The 22,598-nt window shown below is 51.3% G+C and overlaps 1 protein-coding gene and 1 long non-coding RNA gene across 2 annotated transcripts; one reads left to right on the forward strand and one right to left on the reverse strand.

The window, feature by feature from the left end:
* Positions 1-782: 782 nt before the first annotated feature.
* LOC138718273 (uncharacterized) lies at positions 783-11,799 on the reverse strand. Its single transcript, XR_011337036.1, has 3 exons — positions 11,542-11,799; positions 2,550-2,939; positions 783-1,104 (listed from the first exon to the last, which is right to left on the reverse strand). It is a non-coding gene; the product is annotated as an uncharacterized lncRNA (long non-coding RNA).
* On the forward strand, positions 11,232-15,878 carry SIX2 (SIX homeobox 2). The gene is made up of 2 exons (XM_069852637.1): positions 11,232-12,102; positions 14,703-15,878. The coding sequence occupies exons 1-2, from the start codon at positions 11,543-11,545 to the stop codon at positions 15,004-15,006; spliced, it is 864 nt and encodes a 287-aa protein (XP_069708738.1). The 5' UTR covers positions 11,232-11,542; the 3' UTR covers positions 15,007-15,878.
* Positions 15,879-22,598: the final 6,720 nt, after the last annotated feature.

Consider the following 22,598-nt stretch of genomic DNA (forward strand, 5'->3'; position numbering starts at 1 on the left):
AGGTGAACAAGGTGAACACAACCTATCTCCTCAGAAATAGGTATTTTCTCATTTTAAAAAGAAAACTCAAATCTACATTGGCACTCCTTACCATCTCTGTTATGAATCTAAGCTGTCAATCTAAATGGTCAAATCCAGTACTGACGGATTTTTAGCACAGCAAATATTGGAGAGTCTTACTCAAAAAGTTCCACATAACATGGAAACTTATTATTTATTATTATTGCTAAATTTTGTGGGCTCATTGTAGAGTTTATCATTAAAAGACACAATTACTTGAACACTAACTTCTAATGGGAGTTTGGAGGGCAAGGGTTGGCCTTTGAAAGTCAGGTTGTGTGGTTCTTCTGGTTTTTTGTACATGAAATAGGAAGGTTCTGCTGATTATTACGGAAATGTGTATTCTGCCTTTTGCACATTAATGAAAATGTTTTAGAAGGAAATATTGAGAGTTCTGTACATAATACAGATTTCATAAAGCTATAAATTCTTGGCACGCTAGTTTGACGTATTTAACTTATGTGTGCCTAATCTGTATTTTTACAGGGTTTCTCTATCCAAGAGTTCTGCTAGCTATAGATTATTTCCACATAGAAACACATACATCTGAGTGTTAGCATCTGTGCAAGATTTGATCAGTTGCATATTTTCCTGTGAATTTTCAGATGTTGACAAAAAATCGTATTTCTTGAGGACTGTATAAGGAAATAGCTCAAGTATTGATGTGACATCATATTATTCAACAGCAGATTATCAGCCTGCATCACCACACATTACACTGAATCTAGTTGTTTATTTAACATATGGCAGGAAAAATGCCTGCTTCATCAAACTCCACATATAATGATCAACTAAACATTGCTGCTTCTATAATGCCTTGGAAAAAATCCCTTTATGGTCAAAACAATTGAACAAGAATCACATGATGAGTCTCCAGAGATCAAATAAGACTTCTCAAGTGAAGAAAAATTATGTACATCTGCTTTAGTGTTGAAGGTTACATAATATCGACCATATCTCCACACCTTTGTAGTCTTGAAAGACTAGCCCAAAGGAAATGCAAACCAGGAATGAGATCTTGCACTATTTGGTGTTTTCAGAGTACTGTAAGAGACATAGAGAAATAAATAAATGTTTATTTTCTTGTCTCCAAGGAACTGAATATTTTTTTAAAAGTAATAATAATAATTTGACTTCTCTTCCTCAAATGCCTGCCTGTCATTGAAGACAAAAGATTTTTGCATTGTTCAGGAACAATTCCTCTTTGTCAAAGTATTTGTCCCGTAATACTGACAAGATCTATGACATCCAAGATGGTCTGCCACTCCAGGTGCCCCATGCCTAATTGGAAGATGCCTGCATGAAGCTCATCAACACCATTGAAAGATTTCAAACTTTCCCTTTCATAAGCCTCCTTCTACTTCTCTCATGCCAAACCTTCTTTCCCCACTGCTCTTACAATTTCTCCAGAACCTCAATCCAGAACTCACAGACCTGCTAGGTTTCTCTCCATAAACTTCTGTGTTTCAGGGCATGTCCTTTACTGCATAACTAAAGGAGAAAGCTAGCAAAGATCTTTCCTGCTCCTGGACTCGTGTTACAAGGCTAAATAGATTGCATGATTAATGAGGTAACTACAAGGCATCTTTAACAAGATGGAAACGGAGTCCATAGATGTTCTCAAAATTCTGTCAGAGATTCATTCAACACAAAGACTTTCATCATGTGAGGCTGAAACACCCCACTAAATTCCTCACCAGTGTGAGGCAAACTATGAGCCCTCTAATTACCTGAAAGTAGATGATATGATTTACATTTATATTAGACACTTGTGTCTTGGAGTTGATCAAGTAGGGATTTTCTGAACATTTTTCAACTGGAGGAAAAAAACCACAGATATTGCCTTAGAAAACGAGAGTGTGAAAATTAAAGTGCTCCTGCCTCCTTCCACCTTGTCGACTGCCCCAGGCCTCAGAGGATTCTGAGGTGACCACAGACGCTGTCTTTCTCCTTGAACTTTCCCTAGCTGAAACCTTCCACCATGACATAGTGTCCTTGTACATTCTGCAGCTGTGGAAGAAAGAGACATCTTAACTCATCTTATCTTATTCATCCTCTTCCATCCCTCCGAGAGTCTCCTACTCAGCTGAAGACTTCATAACATATAAGACCAGAGACCACTGCAGTCATCCTGGGTTAGCCTGCAGTAACCTCAGGCTAGTTTGTGATCTACAACCTCCTCCGAGATGTTGCTGGGGCTATATTTGTTTCTTTCATTTTGCAGTTATTTTTCATTCTTTTTGTCCTGATTCTTGAAACTAATGGCCCCATCTCTGTCCTCTGTATTCAAATGTCTTAAAGAATACTTTGGTGGATTAAAAGAAATGTTTTCAGGCACGGCCCTCTCCTTGCTGAATTCATACCACTTAGTCATCTCTGCCAACCACAAGTCTGGCATCCAATTTGGCACTGAGTACTTTTCCTTCCCTTATGTGCATTAAACATGCTCATTACACTATAGTTTCCACATCATAACTCATGTAACTCACCCAATTACACTTCTTTACTTTCTTCTCTTCTTGGAAGCTGAAGCTCGCTTCTTTATGATGACTGTAAGGCCCCGTTCCCAGACTTGTGCAATGCATGCCAAATGCTGTTGCCAGCCTCCTTCCACTTGAAAATAAACATGAACATGTCACCCTCACCCACAATTGTATTTGCTTCAGAATGTTGATCAGAAAAAAAAAGAAGAAAAAAATCCTTCTGCTCTTTAAAATTCTTCCTGTGCTTTGTCCAGTTTATCTCACGCTCTATTTCTTTTTCCCACAATCTCTCTTATGTGAAGTGAAGAATTCACATAATGAATTTTGAGGTTGTCATAGGAACAGGCAGGAGATGGACTTGGTGATCCTTGTGGTTCCCTTCCAAATCAGGGTATTCTATGATTAAGGAAAAGTCTATCAGGTTATATTATTCCATTGTGGTTATCCAACTCTTTAAGAAATGGTTTAGATTTAAAGAAATGACAGTTTGTTTTTCCCTGAAGTAAAATTGAATACATGTTAATTAAAACAGCTAGACATATACAAAAACACATAAATATATGCGTGTCTACGTATATGTGGATACTCACAAGCACATTTTAAGAAGTAGTTTCCAGATCGGTTTCTGTTTGTAGGAGGTAGCAGTTATAAAAAATTAAGAGATAGTTACGCAATAATCCCATGCTTTACAACTCACTGTCACCCGGTGAAATCTTTGGGTCTAGTATCCAGGCTTCCTCTGAAATTTATGGGGAGAATGAAACAACTGAAAACTACTTAAGGACTGATTAAACCCTGTTAGAAGAAGAAAAAAGTAGTCATTCTCAAGAAGGTTAGAAATTAAAACTCTTCTTGCAAAAATGTTTAAACTATGTCCCTATTGGTAATGAAATAGGGCTAGGAACCCTTCTCTGGCCCTAAGGCTAAGTGGCATTTGTCAGTAGGTCTTTGAGTCCCAAGTGGTCCCTCTGTAGATTAAAAAAAAAAAAAAAAACAAACAAAAAAAACAACCAAACAAAAAAAAACATTATTTCCTGCAGGGTTTTAGTTCTCAGTATCAGAGACGATATAAGAGATGCATTGTAAATTGTTCATGTAACATTTTCATAGCATGAAGTGCAGTGAGGGTGTGGACTTACAGCATGGAAGGGTACCAGGGACTACAAAAACTTCCAGGATAGCGTTGGAGGACTGGAATGGTGGAGGATGGAGGAAGCCAAATCAGGTGCCGCTTAGTGCAGACTGCACCTTGGGAGTGCCCCCTGGTGTGTGCGGCACCCCAAGCACTGTCTTAGAGAGATCACAGCCAAAGCTATGCTTGGGAGCATGCTAGCAGTCCAACAGGGCACCCGAGCTCGTGTCTTCTCCTTGCACTATACAGCAATAGCTTCTGCTGCCTTTAGCATCTACTTCCAGTGGAGAGGCTGTGCCCTTAGTCACCTTATCATGCACATGTGACTGAGCTGCTGCAGGAAACAGGGTGTGGGTATGGCACCCCAGTAGGTTTCTTAACCAGTGAGGTATAGAATCTTAGTCTTGGCTGCTGAAGAGGCTCAGCTGACTGAAACTAATTCAGTGTTCACTGAACTGGCCTTTTCTGCATCTTAAATAAGCAACAAAGTAAATCTCAATCTAGGAGAGAAAAAAAAAAAGAAGAAAAAAAAAGATGAAATAGAAACGAAATGCCAGGCTTTTTAAATTACATGGGTTTTTTTGCTGTGAAGTTAAATGTCCACAATGCACTTTAGCTGATTCAAGAACCTATGAAATAAAGGGAGAAGACATAAAAGGACAGAGAGAGAATTAACCCAGAAAAAAAGGAGGTTGAAACAATCCACAGAGAACACTGTTGCAAGTTCAGAAGTAGCCGATTTTTTACTGGAAAGTTGATCAGCTTTAAACCGATGTAAAATACCTGAACTATCTAGCTTTATAGAAAGCTTATCCTGTAGTTTTTATCTGTATGCAAATCTTCTGAGAGAACTGCAAGACATGATAGACAAATTTGCATTACTAATTTCTGCAGATAAGGCAATTTACTTATTTGTTAAAAAATTTACTGGAAGTTAAAACAAATCTAATGTATTCTGAAATTTTATGAAATTTTCCTTACAACTAATAATTGATTTGGGGTTTTGGTCTTGCAGAATTTAAATGATGGATGTATTTATGGGCATACTACACTCCACAGAACGTGGAAGAACTTACACAAGTTCTTCCCATACTGAAGGGGAAAAATACCCCAAACCAAAAACATTTCTATGTATCTGTAAACAGCACTTGCTCCCTGCTTCTTGACAAGGACACCTGTGTCTGCGGCCCACCCTAAAATGGGAACTTTGGTTGTTTTAAGGACTTTGCTTCATTTTCTTGCCATGGGATGGATACAGAAGGGGATGGGAACCCAAAAAAAAAAAAAAAAAAACAAAAAAAAACCTTCTTGTACTATAATGCACTAGAAAGGTGCAATCAGCTCTGCTTTCTTGCAGGTAAGGCAGGGTGGGTGGTTACTATTATTAAGAATACAAAGGATTTTCTTGTGACGGTGAACACCGACATGAACCGCCTTGGACAGCAGGGGAAGGAGAGGCTTTTTATCAGCTGAATCCGTCTGGAAGACTAAACGATATTCAGGACGACGCCTTATTTTCTCTCAGCAGCGACCGGAGCTGAGTATTAGAGCCCTCTAGTGAGATTCCTCGGAGTGGATCTTCCCCTCCGGCCCCAGCCCAGCCGCTTTCTTTCCTAAGGGGGAGCCGAAATCCCTCTGGAGCTCCGGAGAAGGTGGCCCGTGTGGCGTGCGTGTGGCGTTGTCGTGGATGTCCCCCTTCGCCCCTTAGGCACCTCGTGGGGCGCTCACCTGCCCCAGCTCCACCTGGGCGAATTCCGGCAGTGCCCCCATCCCCGGGGCGGGGATCGCGCACCCGCGGAGGGGTGAGACCCCGAAACCGTCCGGCTGCCTTTGGGGAGGGAGGGCAGGAAAGGAAGGAAGGCAGCCCGCTCCCCAAAAATACTCGCCAGCCAAATCCCCGTGAGCCACGGGTGGGGATGGTAACAAAAACGCCTTGGATCGGTAGGAGCAGCGAACAATCTTCGTGCTTTCCTCATCATCTTGGAATAATCAGCGGAATTAACTGAGGTCGAGGAAACAGGCTCACGGGTTAGTTGTGGGAGGCTGTGAGAATAGAGGGCAGCCATTAAAAGAAACCTGATCGCTATTCATCAACTCGGAAGAGGGGAAAGGAGGAGAGAGGAAAAATAAAAAGAACTCAGTGGCTCGAGCTCATACCGACCTGGTCTATCTCTGGATCAAGAAGATCCCTGGAAACAAGAAGTTTACAAACATTGTCAAATTGATGCTTGTAGTGTGATTTAAGTTGTCAGTCCCGCAGAAGCCCACCAGAAGTTTAGATTCAATGATTCAATGCCCTGCATTTCTGGCTAGTTATTGCCAATCCCCTAAGGCAGAAAGCTCGCTCTCTCCTTATTTTAACCATATGTGCCTTTTGTTGTTGTTGTCTTGTCTGTAAGCTGTACGCTGTCTGCTGAGAGAGTCCCCTTGTGCCGCCGGAGTATCTGGGGCTGAGTGGGCACCGACCCGGGCCTCCCTGGTCCCCTCGAACCGCCCCTCAGCCGTCTGTACCTTCCGTGGGGTGTGAGCCTGGCCGTGGAGTGGGGACACCCCAAATAAACCTCGATGGTGGGAGAAATCGGGGAGGGGGAAGAGCGGTCGATTAAGGGAAAATTCTGAACCCCTCGCCCGAGATTGAGAAGGGATAATATAAAGGTAATCAGAACGGTTCGCATTAGCCGGTTGAGGGGTTATCGGGTTTCGTGGGGAGCGCGGGAGGTTACAGCGCCGTGAGCCGGGGACACGGTGCCGTCCCCGGAGTCCCGTTTCACCGGGGGGGCGGCCTACGGGAGGGGCAGAAAGGTTCACCGAGGCCAGCTCGGACAGTCTTATCGCATCGGGCCCCAATCTCCTAATTAATGTATCTTTTTCGAAAAATGTTATTCGAGCATCTCGGGTCCAGGCGGCCGGGAAACGGCCCCGGGTTGGAGGGGAGCAGCGGAGCTGCGGGGAGCTCCTCGGGGCAGAGGCTCCGGCCCCACCGGAGCCCCGAATCCCTCCGTGTCCCTCCCGGCCCACGGCTCCCCGCTCCCCCGCTCCCCAGACCAACAACGTTTTCCTTCAAGCGGAGTTTGTTAGCATAATCGAGTTACTCGCTACATATCTGAAATCTTTGGCCGGTCCCCTTGAGGAATAGCGCATTGCGCGCAGCAAAAGCTTTGAATTATTCCTTCCTCCCCCCACCCAAATCACGGAACAACAAGCTATTGTTGTTTGTCTTGATTTAGTAAAGCACAGTGATCCTCCCGAGCGTTTTCTTTTTCGGTCGGGGAAGGATCTTAGTGCCATCTGCGATGGGATAGACCCGGGGTTTAAACAAAAAGCAAAAATAGATATAAGCGTGAGCAAATAACGAGAGGAGGGCTGCGACCCGCTGTTCCGCTTTGCAAACCGCCTCTGTGAATCCCGGGCGAGCTTTGAAGGGGCCGGGTCCCACCAGGGAGAAACGTGTTCGCCTGGGGTGCCCCGGGAAACATGTTGAGCACCCCCCGGGTCAGGGCTGGGGGGACAAGGAGGCCCAAAATGCTGGCAAAGGTCGCCTACGATTCATTTTAAAAGCTAGGAGGAACAGCAGGTTCATTGCGGCAGGCTTCCTCACAATTTAAAGCCCGCTGGTTTTAAGGAGAAAGCGTATCGCCCTCCCACCAAAAGGAAAGAAAATAAAATTTGAAAGGCAATGAAGAAACGAAAAATTGGAGTTTGTCAATTGCTTGCTCTCCCGCCAGTCCTTGCCACGGCGGAGGACATCTGCGGGGAAGATGTTTCCTTCTGCCTTCGCGGGGTTATCATTTGCTCAGGATTCCAGTCGATAAAAGTTCCCCCAGGCGGCCCCCCGCCTCCCTGCCCTTCCCGGGGTGCGGGTCCTCAACCGTGTGCGAGTGGGTGAAGGGATGAGGACAGCGATGCCTCTGCCTCCCCCCTCCCGGTTCTGTCCCGAGCCCGGCGAGCGGCGTTTGACCCCCTGTGAAAAGGATAAGTGGGGGCGCAAAGGCAGGGGTGGCAAAAGCTTGCGGAAAGGTGAGGGGCAGAGGGTTAGGTGAATGGGTTCCTGTTCTTAACGGGAACGGTTCGGGCCCGAAGCCTCCCGCACAAGCTGCTGTCTGCAAGGAGACGGTCGAGGCACAAGAGAGGGAAATATTCAGGCTGCAGCTCTATCTTGGCACTCGCTGGTGGACGCGAATCAGTTACATGCTCCTGGGAAGCGACACGATCGCCTCCCCGCCCTTCCCTCAGACAGTCTGCTCCCTGCTTAATAAATGGAACATTACGACAAAACCGACTTTTTATTTCTCTCGTATTTCACACCGGCTGCGTTGACACCGACGGTGTCGCCCGCCTCTCCGTGTGCGCCGAGGGGCGAGAAGCTTCCCAAGCGGCAAAGTCACCTCCGAGGCGGGGGCCGGGACGAAACCCGGGGCTTCTCCGCCGAGCACCGGGCTCGGTCCGCTCCGACAAAGTCTTTCAGCGCGGCTGAACGGAGAGAACCGGCAGCGCCTAGGAAAAATGTTCCCGTCGGACTGAAGGCAAATGTGAGCAGGCGATCCACGCCTCCTGCGATAGAACTGCGGTGAACGGCATCATTCGCAAATAAAAAAGAAAATAAATTAGAAAAAAAAAGCTGCTCGCCCTGTCTCCCGATTTTCTCGAAAGTCGCTGCAACTTGCCTCAGCCCGTGCCGTGGCTTTGCAGCCAGTAGTCAGCGTCTCTTCTAGCATGTATAGGAAGGTGGGGTTTTTTCTTTCTCCAAAGTTAAAAGCACTTATACAGAATTTGGATCCAGATGTCACTAATTTGCAATGGCTCTGGGATGCAAGCTGATATAGGGTGCTGGGGCTGGGGCTAGCCCTGCCTCTGCCCAGCGCTCTGGGAAATCAACTAGCGTTACACTCGAGCTCCAGCCTGGCTCAGGCAGCCTAAAGTGAAAGCGCCTACGGAGGGGCTGGCGTGTAGATCCTGTACTCACAATTTAGGGTGCTAAGAAGATACTTTCTCAGATTTAAGCCCATGCAACAGGTTTTGACATCTCCTTTCCGGCTAGGGCGAACAGCTGCTCCCGTTCAGGTTCAATCGCTGTGGTTATGAGATGGAAGGAGAGGAAGCGGAGGCAGGTATATCCCTAATAAACGTGGGGCGACCGAGCGCAGCAGCGGGGAGGCGGGCGGTGGGGGCAGCTCAGACCTCTCTAGCGCTTTCCTCTTTTGCCACGGTCCCCATAGTGGTAGAGAGGGGAACGGGGCTAGATTCTCCCTAGCGAAAGGCACACGGTGTGTGCGCGGAGATCGGGGGTGGGAGAGGGTATTTATGCTTCTCTCGCCGTTCTTGCTCAGACTAACATTTGCAGTGGAACGGTTCTCCCGTCCCGAGATCGTCTCCTACGGCTACAGCCGGGAACTATCCTGCCGGTTGGGTTGGCTAGGAAGCGCTGAGATCGGGATGCTTCCCTTTGCAAACAAGCACAGTTCGAAGGCGGGAGAGGTCGGCCGGCATCGAGGCACAAAGCGGCCGAGGGCTCATTTTGTAAAGGGACGGAGAATCGCGCAAGAGGGCTTTACGGACCCGCCGCCAACCTCCCCAAATTTGTTTTTAAACGAATTTAAACTGTGTCCTTTTTTGCCCTGCAAAGGAAGCCTCTATTTTGCGTCCTCAGGGGACCCAGGGCGGGAGCCATCCGCTCTCCGCTGCTTCTTAATGGCAGCATTCGGGAAAATCCCAGACAGGTAGAAGGAGGCGAAGCTTCCAAAGCGGAGGGCACTCGAGAAAACAGGCGGCCGATACGCACAGGCGTCCGGACATGCTGAGAGGTGGACGCGGGCTGACCCGCTGCCCCCACCCTCCTCCTCCTCCTGCCTCCCTCCCCCGCCGCGTCTCTCCTGGCCGCAGCCCTGGCGCGGATCCTCACCGGGAGCCGCCAGGCTGAGCGTCTCGCCTCCCCCTGGGGACTGCACGGAGGCTCCGTCCCCCGGCCACGGAGGGTCAGGCTGCGATGTGGGGGAGCCGCAGCCCGGTCTCCTATGGCTTCGGTAAATCCCTGACGCGCCGGGGCGGCTCGAAAGGTACCGCGACAGGAACCCACAATTGCAGAGACCTCTCCTGTCGGGGCTGCAAAGGGCGTAGGAATAGCTTGTGGGATGGATCGTTATTTCTGCGCAAAAGGGGAACATGAAAGGCCGTGGAAACGGGCCTGAGTTCGGGGCCGGGAGGCTCGTCCCGAGCGCCTTCACCTGGGCGAGACCCGCCGCCCCGTCCGGCGCCCGTCGCCCTTCCCTCGCTCACCGCAGCCGCTCAGCTCCCCGACCTCTGGCTCGTACAGTCTCTCCCTCCCCTGCCTTTCACTTTGCGTGGAGCGAAAGGGGCGAGGAAGGATGCGGGTGGCTGCCCTGCACATTTAGCAAACCGAAAACGCGGTGTGCGAAGGGCGCACGCGGGTGATAAGGATTCGCTTAATCAGTGCCTCTGACTTTTTATACGGGTCCCCTCTTGGATGTAAAAAAAAAAACAAACCACACGCTCCTGGAAATCAGATAGAAATAAATGCCCATCGTCCAGCGATCACAAATACCAGCACCGGCTCACGGCCGGCGACTAAAGGAGAGGCAAACCCTTCCTCTGTCCTGCATCACCGTGCCTCCTCCTGGCTCCCGGACAGGTACGATCAGTGTGTAACGGGATCCCAGGACACCAACAGGGTCTCTATTGTACACGAGAGGCCCCTTCCCTATAAAACTCTCCCACAGTTGTTACGGGGCGCTGGGGAGGGGAGTTAAGCTCACGCATTTTTTAGAAAGAAACTTTCTGCGGGGGCCAAGGACGGGTTTTTCCTCCTCGCCGAGGCCGTGGGTGCAGGGGACGGCAGACCCCGCGCCGCGAAGTGGCGGGGCCGGGCCGGGGCTGCGGGGCAGGGATGGGGCTGCGGGACACAGACGGGGCTGCGGGACACAGACGGGGCTGCGGGGCAGGGATGGGGCAACGGGATCCGGCCGGGGCTGCGGGGCAGGGACGGGGCAGCGGCTCCGTCCGGCCGTGCTGCAGCGCCCTGCAGCGAGAGGCAGGGGCCCAGGCTCCGGCGCTCCCCCTCTCCCCCGACGGGCGCCTGCAGCGTCAATCACGGCGGAATTTTCTCCCTCGCTAGCTAATATCTCAGCTCGCAGGGCGGCCTCTGAGTGGATCTGAGCAATCTGTCAACCCGGCCGGGGAGCCACCTCAAAACAGATCGGGTTACCCCTGATTGACAGCGTCACCATGGCAAATAATTTGACTAAAACTATTGTCTTCTCCTGGCAGTCCCCGGGTCAGATAACCGGACCAATCACAGCGCGGATAATCACTTTTCATGCCAGCTTAGAATAATATTATTTAAAAAAAAAAAAAAAAGGGAGAGAGAGAGAGAGAAAGAAAGGGGGGAAAACTCCGAGAGGGAGAGGGAGAGGAGCGAGGGAGCAGGGCTTTACCACTGTATTATGTGGGATCTCGCGGCGGCGGGGGGTGGGGGGGAAGCAGGGAGATCCCAAACCGGCGGCCGAGGGGGGTGGGGGTGGGAGAGCCGCGGCCGCTGCGAGCGCTGCAGATAGGAGACAAAAGAGGCACAAAGTTACTCTCACAACTTGGACTTACAAAAAGGAGGCGGCCGGCGGGGAAAGCCGCCCGCGCTCGGGCTCTCGAGTCTGATTTTTTTGTTTGTTTGTTTGTTTGGGTATTTTTTTCCCTCTTTTTCTTCGCTTTTTGCCTTTTCCCCTCGGCTCCCGGGGCCGCCGATGGCCGCGTCCCCCCGCGCCCGGCCGTGACGCCCGCGGGGGCCCCGGGGCCGGTCCCGCATGCCGGGCGCTCCCCTCTATGCGGCCGTAGGGTGCGCGGCGGGCCAGGGCTCACCATGTCGATGCTCCCGACTTTTGGCTTCACCCAAGAGCAAGTGGCCTGCGTCTGCGAGGTGCTCCAGCAAGGAGGCAACATCGAGCGGCTGGGGCGGTTCCTCTGGTCCCTGCCGGCCTGCGAGCACCTCCACAAGAACGAGAGCGTCCTGAAGGCCAAGGCGGTGGTGGCCTTCCACCGGGGGAACTTCCGCGAGCTCTACAAGATCCTGGAGAGCCACCAGTTCTCCGCGCACAACCACCCCAAGCTGCAGCAGCTCTGGCTCAAGGCGCACTACATCGAGGCGGAGAAGCTGCGGGGGCGACCCCTAGGGGCGGTGGGCAAGTACCGGGTGCGCCGCAAGTTCCCGCTGCCCCGCTCCATCTGGGACGGCGAGGAGACCAGCTACTGCTTCAAGGAGAAGAGCCGCAGCGTCCTCCGGGAGTGGTACGCGCACAACCCCTACCCGTCCCCCCGAGAGAAGAGGGAGCTGGCCGAGGCCACCGGCCTCACCACCACCCAGGTCAGCAACTGGTTCAAGAACCGCCGGCAGCGGGACCGAGCGGCCGAAGCCAAGGAAAGGTACGGATCCCCCCGGCCCCCGTGGCTCCCCCTCTGCCCCAGCCCCGGCGAGGGCCGGGGTCTCTGGGGCCGAGACCCCCGGAGAAGCGGAGGCGGGCGAGGTGGCGGCCGGGACCCCTTCCCCGACGGGACCTCTTCTCCGACGAGACCCCGCTCCCCGCTCCTTCGGCCCCCGGGGCAGCTCCTTCTACTCCTTCGGCTCCCCGGGGCAGCTCCTTCTACTCCTTCGGCTCCCCGGTGCAACTCTTTCTGCTCCTTCGGCTCCCCAGGGCAGCTCCTTCTGCTCCTTCGGCTCCCCGGGGCAGCTCCTTCTGCTCCTTCGGCTCCCCGGGGCAGCTCCTTCTGCTCCTTCGGCTTCCCGGGGCAGCTCCTTCTGCTCCTTCGGCTTCCCGGGGCAGCTCCTTCTACTCCTTCAGCTTCCCGGGGCAGCTCCTTCTGCTCCTTCGCCCCCCCCCCCCGAGGCAGCCCCTTCTCCGGCGGCTGCTCCTGGTGAAACGGCGCGGGGTCCCTCCACGCCGCATCCCGGCGTGCGGCGTGCGGGGCATCCTCGGCCCCGCACCACCCGGAGCGTGTCCCCGAGGGTTTCCCCGGTGCAAAGGGGCAAAGCTGAGCGGGTCTGAACGCGGTAAAGGGTGGTTGGTAAAATGTGCCTCTAACGCCGGCTCCCGGCGGGAGACCTGGACGGGAGCTAAGCGGGGGAACCTCTTACTTCGCTCATGAAACTACAATTCTTGTTCTCTACCCACCAAGATGCTCGTGAATGCGTGTTAATAGATGCGTGTTCTTAGACTGACTGTGATTCTGAAACTGTGTTTTTCTCGCTAAATGGAGTAAAGGGACCATTAATTGCGAGACAGAGGTTGATACCTACATCCTCGGGTATTCAGAATGACTTTTCCGTCAGCGGTCCCTGTGCTTTAGGAAGACGGTTTTGAAGAAGCAAAAAGTGTCCTCCTAGGCAGTGGCTCCCGGCTAGTTCCCTGAATTGCCCGGTCCATACGGATCTGATCGTAAGGCCTGCGCGGTTAATTAACGGAGTAGAAATATCCCGTAGATCCATGCCTCCGAAGAGACTTCTTTTTCTCGTTTCTGCCTAATGTATTTTGGAAAAGGCAAGCGCTACGATCGCGCAGCTGTGCAGCCCGGCAGGTTCGGACTCTGCACAGATTCGCTCCATACATTTCCCAAAAGGGTGCTAAAGCTTTAATTTTCCTTCAAATCCCTGCAAGTGTTGGTTTTACGAGATGTTAAAGATTCTTTTTACCTGTGATAGCTAGGGCTCACCTTCAAATTTCCAAAAGAAATAAAGCTTACACCTATTCCATTCTTTTTTTTTTTCCCTGAGGAATCAAATTCTAAAGGTCTCCAGAGGCAAATAAGATTTTTGACATTGAAAAATACACTCCACCTAATATTACACTCCAGGCATTGGAAAACAGACTGTTCATGGGATTGCCATTCACTCAAGCAAATTTTTTCAAACTGTGCTTTCTTGACTATTTTTAATTTTTTGGCACAAAAGATCTCCAGCCACATCCTGCAGCCCTTATTGAGGAAAAACCATTAGCGCAACCGTTTCATTTCTACCCAATCCTGCAGGATAGGGCCCCTTTGCCAGTTAGTGCGTTTCGAAACTTCAGCAGCTTTCAAATAGATGTGTAATGCCTTCAGTATTTCGGGCAGGGCTGTGCCTAAAGCGTTTCTACGAGGGCTATGTCTAAAATCGGCGTTAGCCTTGACGGGACAGCCGCCCCCATCCCATCCTGCCCCTCTCATTTCGCTAAAAAAAAAAAAAATAAAAAAAAGGAAAAAAAAACCCAAAAAACATATGTATATATATATGCAAGGGCTTGGCCAGACTCCAGCGATTTCTCGGTATTTACCCGGTGATGAATTTTGAAATTATGTCCTGCCTTTCCAAGCCGGTTGCCTCTGTCGGTAGGAGCCGCCCGGGGAGGGATGGAGGGGCAGCAGCGGGCGTGCAGAGCCCTTCCCAGGAGGGCTGGGGAAATAAGGGAGTTAACTCTGTTTGCTTGCTTTATCTTCCATATTGGGCTATGTTTCGAGCTTCAAGCTCAAGGCGAGGAAAAAAAAAAAAAGAAGAAAACCATCCAGTTACTTAAGCAAAAGTCTTTCGGGCTTGGTGTGAGTCTGGGAGGCCGTGTCGCTGCAATCCTGCCTGCAACTCGCTGTGCTTCGGCCTTCCCAAGAGAAATCGCGGCTGAAGTTCTTTTCAGCTCCAGGAGCAGCTTTAAAGTTAAAAAGTCTTTTTTTTTTTCTTTTTTTAATTTTTAATGTCTTTCTCCCCCCTTTCCTCACCCCCTCCTTTCCGCTGTGCAAACGCTTTGGACGCAGAAAATGACGTTTTGGCAAAGTGACACTTTCCGCTGGGCTAGTGGGAGACTGTGTTTACAAGCTCGGCGGACCTTAGACCTTTGTGCCAGACGAGGAGGCCTTGGAGGTTTGCAGAGTTTGTAAACTCGCTGTTTCTGCCTCCCCCTCGGGTCGCTCCCAGCCCCTCGCCGCCCCCGCTCCCGCCGTGCGCGCCCCGGAGCGGCGGCCGCCCCGTCACCTCCCTCCCTCTTTTGTGTTTCCTATAGGGAAAACAACGAGAATTCCAACTCCAACGGCCACAACCCGCTCTCGGCGTCAATGAACGGGAGTAAGACAGTTTTGGGGAGCTCGGAGGACGAGAAGACGCCGTCAGGGACCCCGGATCACACCTCCTCCAGCCCCGCGCTGCTGCTCAGCTCCACCCCGGGGCTGCAGCCCCTGCACGGCCTGGGCCACCCCCAGGGCCCCAGCGCCATCCCCGTGCCCAGCGCAGACCCCATGCACCACCACAGCTTGCAGGACTCTATCCTCAACCCCATGTCCTCCAACCTGGTCGAATTGGGCTCTTAAAACCGTATACAAGCTCCCTCCTTCGCACTAGCCCTCCTTTACTCTATTTTTTTTTCTTTTTTTTTTTTTTTTTCCTTAATCTTACCAGAGACTTCTTTGAAAGCGATGACGAACTCCTTAGTGGATGCGTTGTGCCTTTTGGCAGCAGACTGGCTGCAGGTTTGGAAGGTATCGGAGTCGGCTGTGGGCTTAAAGGTAGCCTCAGGCGTGTAAGGACTGTTGGACAGGAGCTGGGATTTTCACGGCAAGCTGTAAGGCAGTTGGGTGTTGCAGTTCTTTCCAGCCTTAACTTCACGAATATCTCGGTGGTGTCACTCGATCGGCTGGTCTGTGTAGGAAGAGGCACATTGTAATCTTTTTTTTTTTTTTTCCGAGTGATGGGGAGGAAAGGGGAGCCCAAGGCTGTTTTTCACATGCCTGTTTGGAAGTTACACATCGCTCCCGTTATTCTATTGTAGCTATGTATCCGTGGCAGGTGTATGATGTACAATTTCAACTAAGAATACAAAAGTTTTAGTCAAGTTATAGCAGCAACACGCGCTCTAGGCAGACTCTGTAACCTTCTTGTAGCTGATGCTATGCAGAAAGTCGGCTTCTTTGGCCATGTCCATGTGGTGCTTTCGCCATTTGCTGGGTGGGAAAGGAAGGGATGGCCCGGCTCCGGCCCCAGAGGAAGGCAGGAGAAGGTTCTCCTCGTGGAACCAGGACAGGAGCGGGCTTTGAAAAAGAAGGGCAATTGCTGCTCGAGTTTAGACCTAAACGACAGTATCAACCGCAAGTCACTCACCTTAGTTTTGTTTATTGTTTATATTATGTGAATACATTCTTTGGAAAATATTTCTGCTTTTATTTTATAATAAAACCTAGAAATCTAACTTTTCGGCGTGCGGTTGCTTCACTCGCCCGCAGGGTGTTTTCGGGCTCAGCCCTGAGCGGAGCAGAGCAGGGGCTAACTGAGCTCGGGTGCAGGATTCGGGATGCCCCCGCTGCTCGGGATGCCCCCCCGAACATTCCGGTGGGAACAACCTGTGCCGAGGGGAGCAGCAGTCGGTGCCCTGCGGGAGGGATGGAGGCAGGAAAGGACAGGCGGTGCGGGCCCTCCTGCTCTCCCGAGGGCACTCCCGGGCAGGCTGCGGGCTTCTTTTATTCCGTACTCCCTCCTTCCCCCGCTCCAACCTTCCCGCTCTCTTTTCTGTAAGCAGAGGGTGGCAAAAGAGACAGGGAAGTTGCTTGCAGGTTTACTTTATTAAAAGATAAGAGCACAGGGTGATATCATTACAGCTTGCACCCTTGCTACCGACCCCTTGCCAGAAGCTGAACGTGATATATCATCTGCTTAAAATGTTCCTCAGAGCTTGCAAGGGGTTTTATAGGTTTGATTTTTTTTTTCCTCCCTAAAATGTATTTCTGGTGAAAAATAAACCGAGAAAAAGATATGGCTTTGAGACTGACAGAAATATGTGTAGATCAGCAAAAATCGTGTCCAGGTTTCAAACACTGGCTGAAATTTCAATCAGCGGTGGGTTTGTGCGGGCAGTGTCCTAATTTGATGTAATCTGCGGCTGGATTAGCGCCTCTGTGCGTTTGTGGGTGCCCGCTAAAAGCACATTTCTCTGCGGCCCCGTCAAAGTCTATAGAAGGGAAAGTATGGATGTCGCTAAAGGGGAGGATTGGCCTCGGAAAAAAAAAATAAATCTCTCTCTTGCTCGTGTTCAGTGTCCCCGTTATGCTGGAGTGCAGCGGGGTACAGTGGTGTAGAGGAGACAGCGTGGTATTTTCAAGTTTATGTTTCTCCTGTTTCTGCTCTTCGGGGTGATTTTTCAGCAGTGAAGATGATGTGGCTAGTGCCTCAGCTATGGGAGAGGATCGGGCATGCATCAGGGTCTAAACAGCAGGTCCCATTATTTCTGTTGACTGGCATCTAATAATTTTAGCTATGAATTTTAATCCACTGAAAATAAACATTTTGCAAGTATAGGAACCACTGCTTCATAGGACTACAGAGGATCCCTGCTCTCCTGTAAAAGAATACATGCAGCGGTGCAGTGTTGCAAAGAATGAATTAATTGGCAAGTTAATTATTTTTATTATTATTATTTTTAGAGATATAAATAAATTTGGGAAGGAAAACAGAATGACTGGGTTAATAAAACATGGCCTCAAAACCAAAATAAAGTCTTAAGGCTTTACCCGCTGGAGGAAAAAAAAAGAGAGAGAGAGAAAGACTAGAGAAATAAAGCCAAGATGAGGAACACTTAAGGAGGCAGTATGAAAACAGGATGGGGTTTACGCGGTTAATAAAAGTTCATATTGCATAGAGGAGGCAGAATTTGATCGGGGAAAGCAATTGAAGGGCTGAAGGGGTGAGGAAGGCCCTTTGAAAGTGAGGGGCGATAAAAACTCCAGTAAATTGCAGCAAGGATCATTTATATACAGTAAAAGGAAGAGAAGGTGAGTCTCTGAAGTCAATTAAAGACAGCTAGAAACAGAAATCGTGCAGTAAGGAAAAAACAAATCTGCAGGTCAATCTGGCATTAAGGGTGCACACAGCTTAAAGCCCAGATGATGGGACGTTTGTAATGCAGCCTGAAAACCCTTACATGTTAGGACTCATTTCATCAGACTGTACTTGCCTTAGTAATGATGTTTGGTAAATTAGCCCAAATCCCCCCGATTTTCCACGCACAAAAAAGTTCCCAATAGAGGAATACGCTGAAACTGACGTGACTAATCCTTGGTTTAAACAGATTAGTTATGATTCACTCGAATTATGTTCCATGGGACATGTCGCATCTCGGGGTTGGTTGTTTGCGTGGTACCCGTGCAGGTTTCGAGAAGTAAACAAAATGACGGTCTGGATCCAGCAGGTTTTATCTATGAAACTCCCCCTGGCTATCCCTGGGCTGAGGCCAGGATGCAGCGGGGGAACCCCAGAGCTGAGCCCCGTAGCTTGGACACTTAGGGCAAAAACCACCCTCTAGGATATGCATACGTACGTACATATATATACACACACACATACAAGCGTGTGTAAGTCTTATTTGCCCTCAAACTAAAACCTTACCAAATTACATAATGAATGTAGCATTTACGGGCCCCAGAACTGTAACCGGAGTAATTCCTTTAGATAGCAGGGCACTGAATATTCACGGTGTACTAGAGCAGATTTGTTCTGCTGGGAAGCTCTGTACTTTATTACAGGAGTGTTAACTGTCCTGGTGCTGCTCTGGAGAGGGTTATTACTGCACATTTGAGGCAGAAAGCAGTGTTTCTCTCCTGCCAGGATGCAGCTCGTCACCCTGCCAGGGAAATACTGCTGGACACAAGGGGAGAGCATCCCGACAGGCTGCTGAAGATGAGACAGAGTCCCTGAAGGGACGCATAACGCTTTACTGGGTGGGGGAGAAGAATGATTACTGGAGTAAGAGCCTTTCCTATGAGCAGGGACCTGCAGGAGCTTGAGGGTAAACAGCACTCTCTGGCAAACGTAGTTGCATCTCATCTACCAAAGGCTGGGTGGCTGAGTTTTCCTTTGGATAGTGTAAGCCATTTTGCAGACATTTAATGTGATCTACACAAGACAACTCGCTTGTTTGGCGTTTTGTGGGCTACATCGGAGAAAGCTACATTCCCTCCTCTCCTCCCCACCCTCAGCTCAGCAGTTTGGGCCTAACTGAAGCCTCAACGTGTGTTTGAGGGGATCTGCTCCAGCCTAGGAATTAAAAGCCTTGCAAGTGTCCCTGCCCGCCCCAGCAATGTTTGTGTAAGGCACTCGGGCTCCTGTTACCAGACCCGGAAACAAAATCTATTGCCTTCTTTAGGAGAAACAAATGCAGCCTGGTAGGAGCAGGCTTTTGCCTGGAACAAACCCTCACTTGAGCATGACAAATAATGTAGGGGGATGGCGATGAAAACACTGGCCATTGGCCCTTGCTGCAGAGTTCTTTAGCTTCCTCTGCTTAGTGAATCAGAACGCTTGCGGCTCAGACAGCCAAGAAAAATATACTGAAGGGAACTTTCAGTGCTTCAGCACACAAAGAAAAGGTGAGGGTTTTGTCTGAAGGAGAGTAGCTCTGGGGTTTGGAAAAACACATACTTGACCTAAGGAGCTGGCTTGAGCCATCAGCTTCTTCTCATTTTGCTGCAGGAAGCTGGGCTCAAAGCTTCCCCTCCCTGCTCCAGGGAGGCGGCTCCTTGCTCGGGAAGAAGGTCCATCTCCTTTCCACTTAGATAAACGGGAAGTGAGATTGTTTGGTTGTTGGTTAGGGTTTTGTTGTTTTTTTTTTTTTTTCCGGGTTTTGGAGAGGACGCTCAACCTCCAGCTCTAGATATCAAATTTGCCCTTATCCGGAGTCCCGGTGTTCCGCAGAGCCGGTCCCACTCCGCACACCGGGAGGCGGCGGCTGTTGCTTAGTTGGATTGCTCGGCGGCAGAGTCTGCAGCCCAATCCGTATTCTACAGGAAAATTAAAAAAAAAAAAGGAAAAAACTTCATTAAAAAAACAGACAGACACGTGGAAACAAATTGGGGCTTCCCCAAGACTCTGGGACTCATGAGATTTAGTGGGAGCTAAGGTGAACGGACAGGTAAAATGTTACATCAGCAAACACTACTGCTCAGGAGAAGTGGGGGAGAGGAGAAATCACTTGGAAAGATGAAAATCGCACATGTGCTTCTGATGACCCCATTAGATGTGAAGTCCTCCAGGAAATACATATTTGAAACAGCCAGGAAAAACAAACATGCCTTTTATAGTCTTGCCTGTCCCACCATGAAAAATGCAAACCTCAGTATGGTGCGTGTGTATCCCGGGGGTGGGAGGGAGGAAGGGGGAATAGATTTTGTAAAGAACCCGATGAAAGCTACCTTCATCAGGAATATTCATTTGCGCTGTCCTGCTCTCCAAAAATAGGCTATAGTTAGAACTACCGCGTGCGAGCCGGACATCTGAGCCTGAAAAGTGACTGTCAGGAGCTTCTCTGGGTGTCGACATAGGGAAGACTGGCTGGCAACAGTGAGGAAGAAAGAAAAGGTTGGGTGTTGAAGAGTAAAAAAGCTGGACTTCATAAAGCCTTCATTTTGCTGTAAAGCTGGGCAAAGTCCTGTAAACAACTGGAAGAAGTCGTGCAGGAACTGGGGTCTGGGCAGAGATATCTCCAATCCCGCCTTCCCAAAGCGTCGTTTTAGATGCAGTTGGGCTGGGGGTCGGGGCAGAGAGCGGGGGACACTTTAGCCGTAAAGACATCCTCTCGCAGACCACCACAGGGTCCGAGGGGACCTTTAACACCCGCTTCTCGGCCCCGGCATCGGCGGGAACCCTGCGCCCCCCTCCCTGCTCCTCCCCCTACGGGGCCCGGTTTTCTCCTGGAGCTTTGGCGGGTGTCGGGGGACACCGGCTCCTTCGCAGGGACACGGTGAGGGTCCAGGGCAAGTCACCCGTCGGGGAGAGACATCTCCCCCTGCACCCCTCGGGGCTGCCGGGGCACACAAACGCACACGAGTGACTCCGAATCCCTCTGGTTCGGTGGGAGGCGTTTAATCGAAAGAGGCTAAAAATCATGCCCCTGTTTTCGCCGAGGGGGAAGAAGTATCACCGAAACTGTAGCTAGTGGCAATCCCCGACAGAGGCCAAATGCGACCAGGGGGACGCATCACCAAAGCCTAAACCAGCGGCACCCCCGGGCGACGCCAATCCTGACCTCCGAGCCGGGACACCTCCTCTGTTTTACCCCGGCTCCCCCCCTGCCACCGGGGGCTGCCGGGGCCGCAGCAGCCGGAGCCGCCCCGTCGTAAGGAACCGGCTGTTTCCCACCGACAGGGCCCACACGGCAGGAGGAGGATTTGCTCCCTCCAGCCCGCACTGCTGCCCGCGGCCAGAGCCGGAGGCTGCGCGTCCCGGGAGCAGCGGGCGCCGAGGGCACGGGAGCTACCGGAGCAGGGTGGCGGGGCTCCCGGGCTGCTGATGAGGCGCTGAGAAGTTATTTTTCTCCCCATACATATTCACAAACGAGCCCGGCAGCTGCTCGGGCCGAGGATCCGCGCCTCGCACCCCCGCGCACCGCTCAGCGAGTGCTGAGGGAGGGAGAGGACATTGAGAACTTTAAGAAGCAGCTTGGGACACTGCTCCTGAGAGCGTGTCGAGAGCGCACACTCAACAAAAACATAACAACTGGAAAGTCAGGACGGTTTAGGAAACCTCCCGGATTCAAAGGAAACCAGACGTGGGGCAGGGAGGGGTTGGCAGCGCTGCAGGGGCAGCGGCGTGGGGGCAGGATCCGTCCCTGCCCTGGAGCCCCGCTGCCTGTCCAGATTAAAAGGGCCGGTGGGGGATGATCCCACTTCACTCGCGATTTTAGCAGCGGCCGGTGGGAGACAGGAGGCGACGCCGACACTGGGCTCTGCTGCCGCCGGGGTGTGCGGAGCGGGGCCCTGTCTCCCCGAGTGCGCCCAGCAAATGCCAGTGCTTTCCCCTCCATAGGTGCCGTGGTTCTGCGAGGGGTTTTCGGTTGGAGAAAAGCCCCCAGATTCCTTTCAGCTTAGAAGGGGCATTTTGCGGCGCGGGAGGGTAGGGGGTGGAGGCGGAGGGAGAGGCTGGCACAGCGAAAGCGGCGGCGATTCCCACCTACAGGCTATTACTTAGAGTTCGGATGATTGTTCCTGCCAGTCCCCGAGGCGCTGACCCGCGAGGGATCTCCGGAGGTGGAGGGCGGCCACTCGCTCTCCCCTAATTACCCTATATCTGTTGTATTTATTACCTTGGCTAGTGCCGTGTGACGGCAAATAAAGCCGCCTGGACGCTCCTCACCAGAGCACCGCTGCCACCACCATTAATTTGAAACAACCCCTCCTCCCCCGAGCTCGGCGAAGGAGGGAAGGACCGAGCGCTCTGCCCATTCTCTCCTCCTGCTGCCCTCCCTCACGGTCCTAAGCGGGGGAATTGTGTCCCGAGGAGAGCCTGGAGCACCGGGAAGTGTCGGGGGGTGGTAGGCGGGGGCTGCCCGAAGCTGCCTCCCTCGTACCTAGCGGCTGGGAAGGGTCCGGAGCGTCCCGAACCCTCCTTCGCATCGCCTCGCTGGGGCAGCCGTCGAGGGGCGCGACGGACGACAGCGTCCGAAGGCTTCTTTTTCTGCCTTTCGCCCCCACCCTCCTTCGAGGCCGCGAAACGAAACTCCCCCGCTGTGTGGGGAGACCCCAGCTCCCGGTAGGTTCCCGGCGGGGCCCCGGATCCCCCTCGGGAAAGGCAGAGAGGGGGCTGCGGTGTTAGTGCGGGAGAAGGCTTGAGCCCGCTGCCCACTCGCTTGGCTGGCATGCCTCGCCATTTCGACCGTATCTCGCTTTTGGAGGCGTTTTATGGCTGGGGGAAATCTAATCCGGTGAAGAGAAAGGAAGAGAATACTGTTGGCATTGAATGAACCCCGTGTGGTAATCTTCGGGCAAAATGTGCGAGTTTCCATGCCAAAGCAAAGTGTTTTCTCGTCGGGTTTGCTCGTGCTCTGAAGGGAGGCGAAGACACCATTTAAGAAATCCAGCTGGTTGCAAATCATACATTTAATCTCTCAGCTGGAATGATTTAATGGATCAGTATCGAGTAA

Source organism: Phaenicophaeus curvirostris, chromosome 2, assembly GCF_032191515.1.
Source record: "Phaenicophaeus curvirostris isolate KB17595 chromosome 2, BPBGC_Pcur_1.0, whole genome shotgun sequence".
Classification (NCBI taxonomy): domain Eukaryota; kingdom Metazoa; phylum Chordata; class Aves; order Cuculiformes; family Cuculidae; genus Phaenicophaeus; species Phaenicophaeus curvirostris.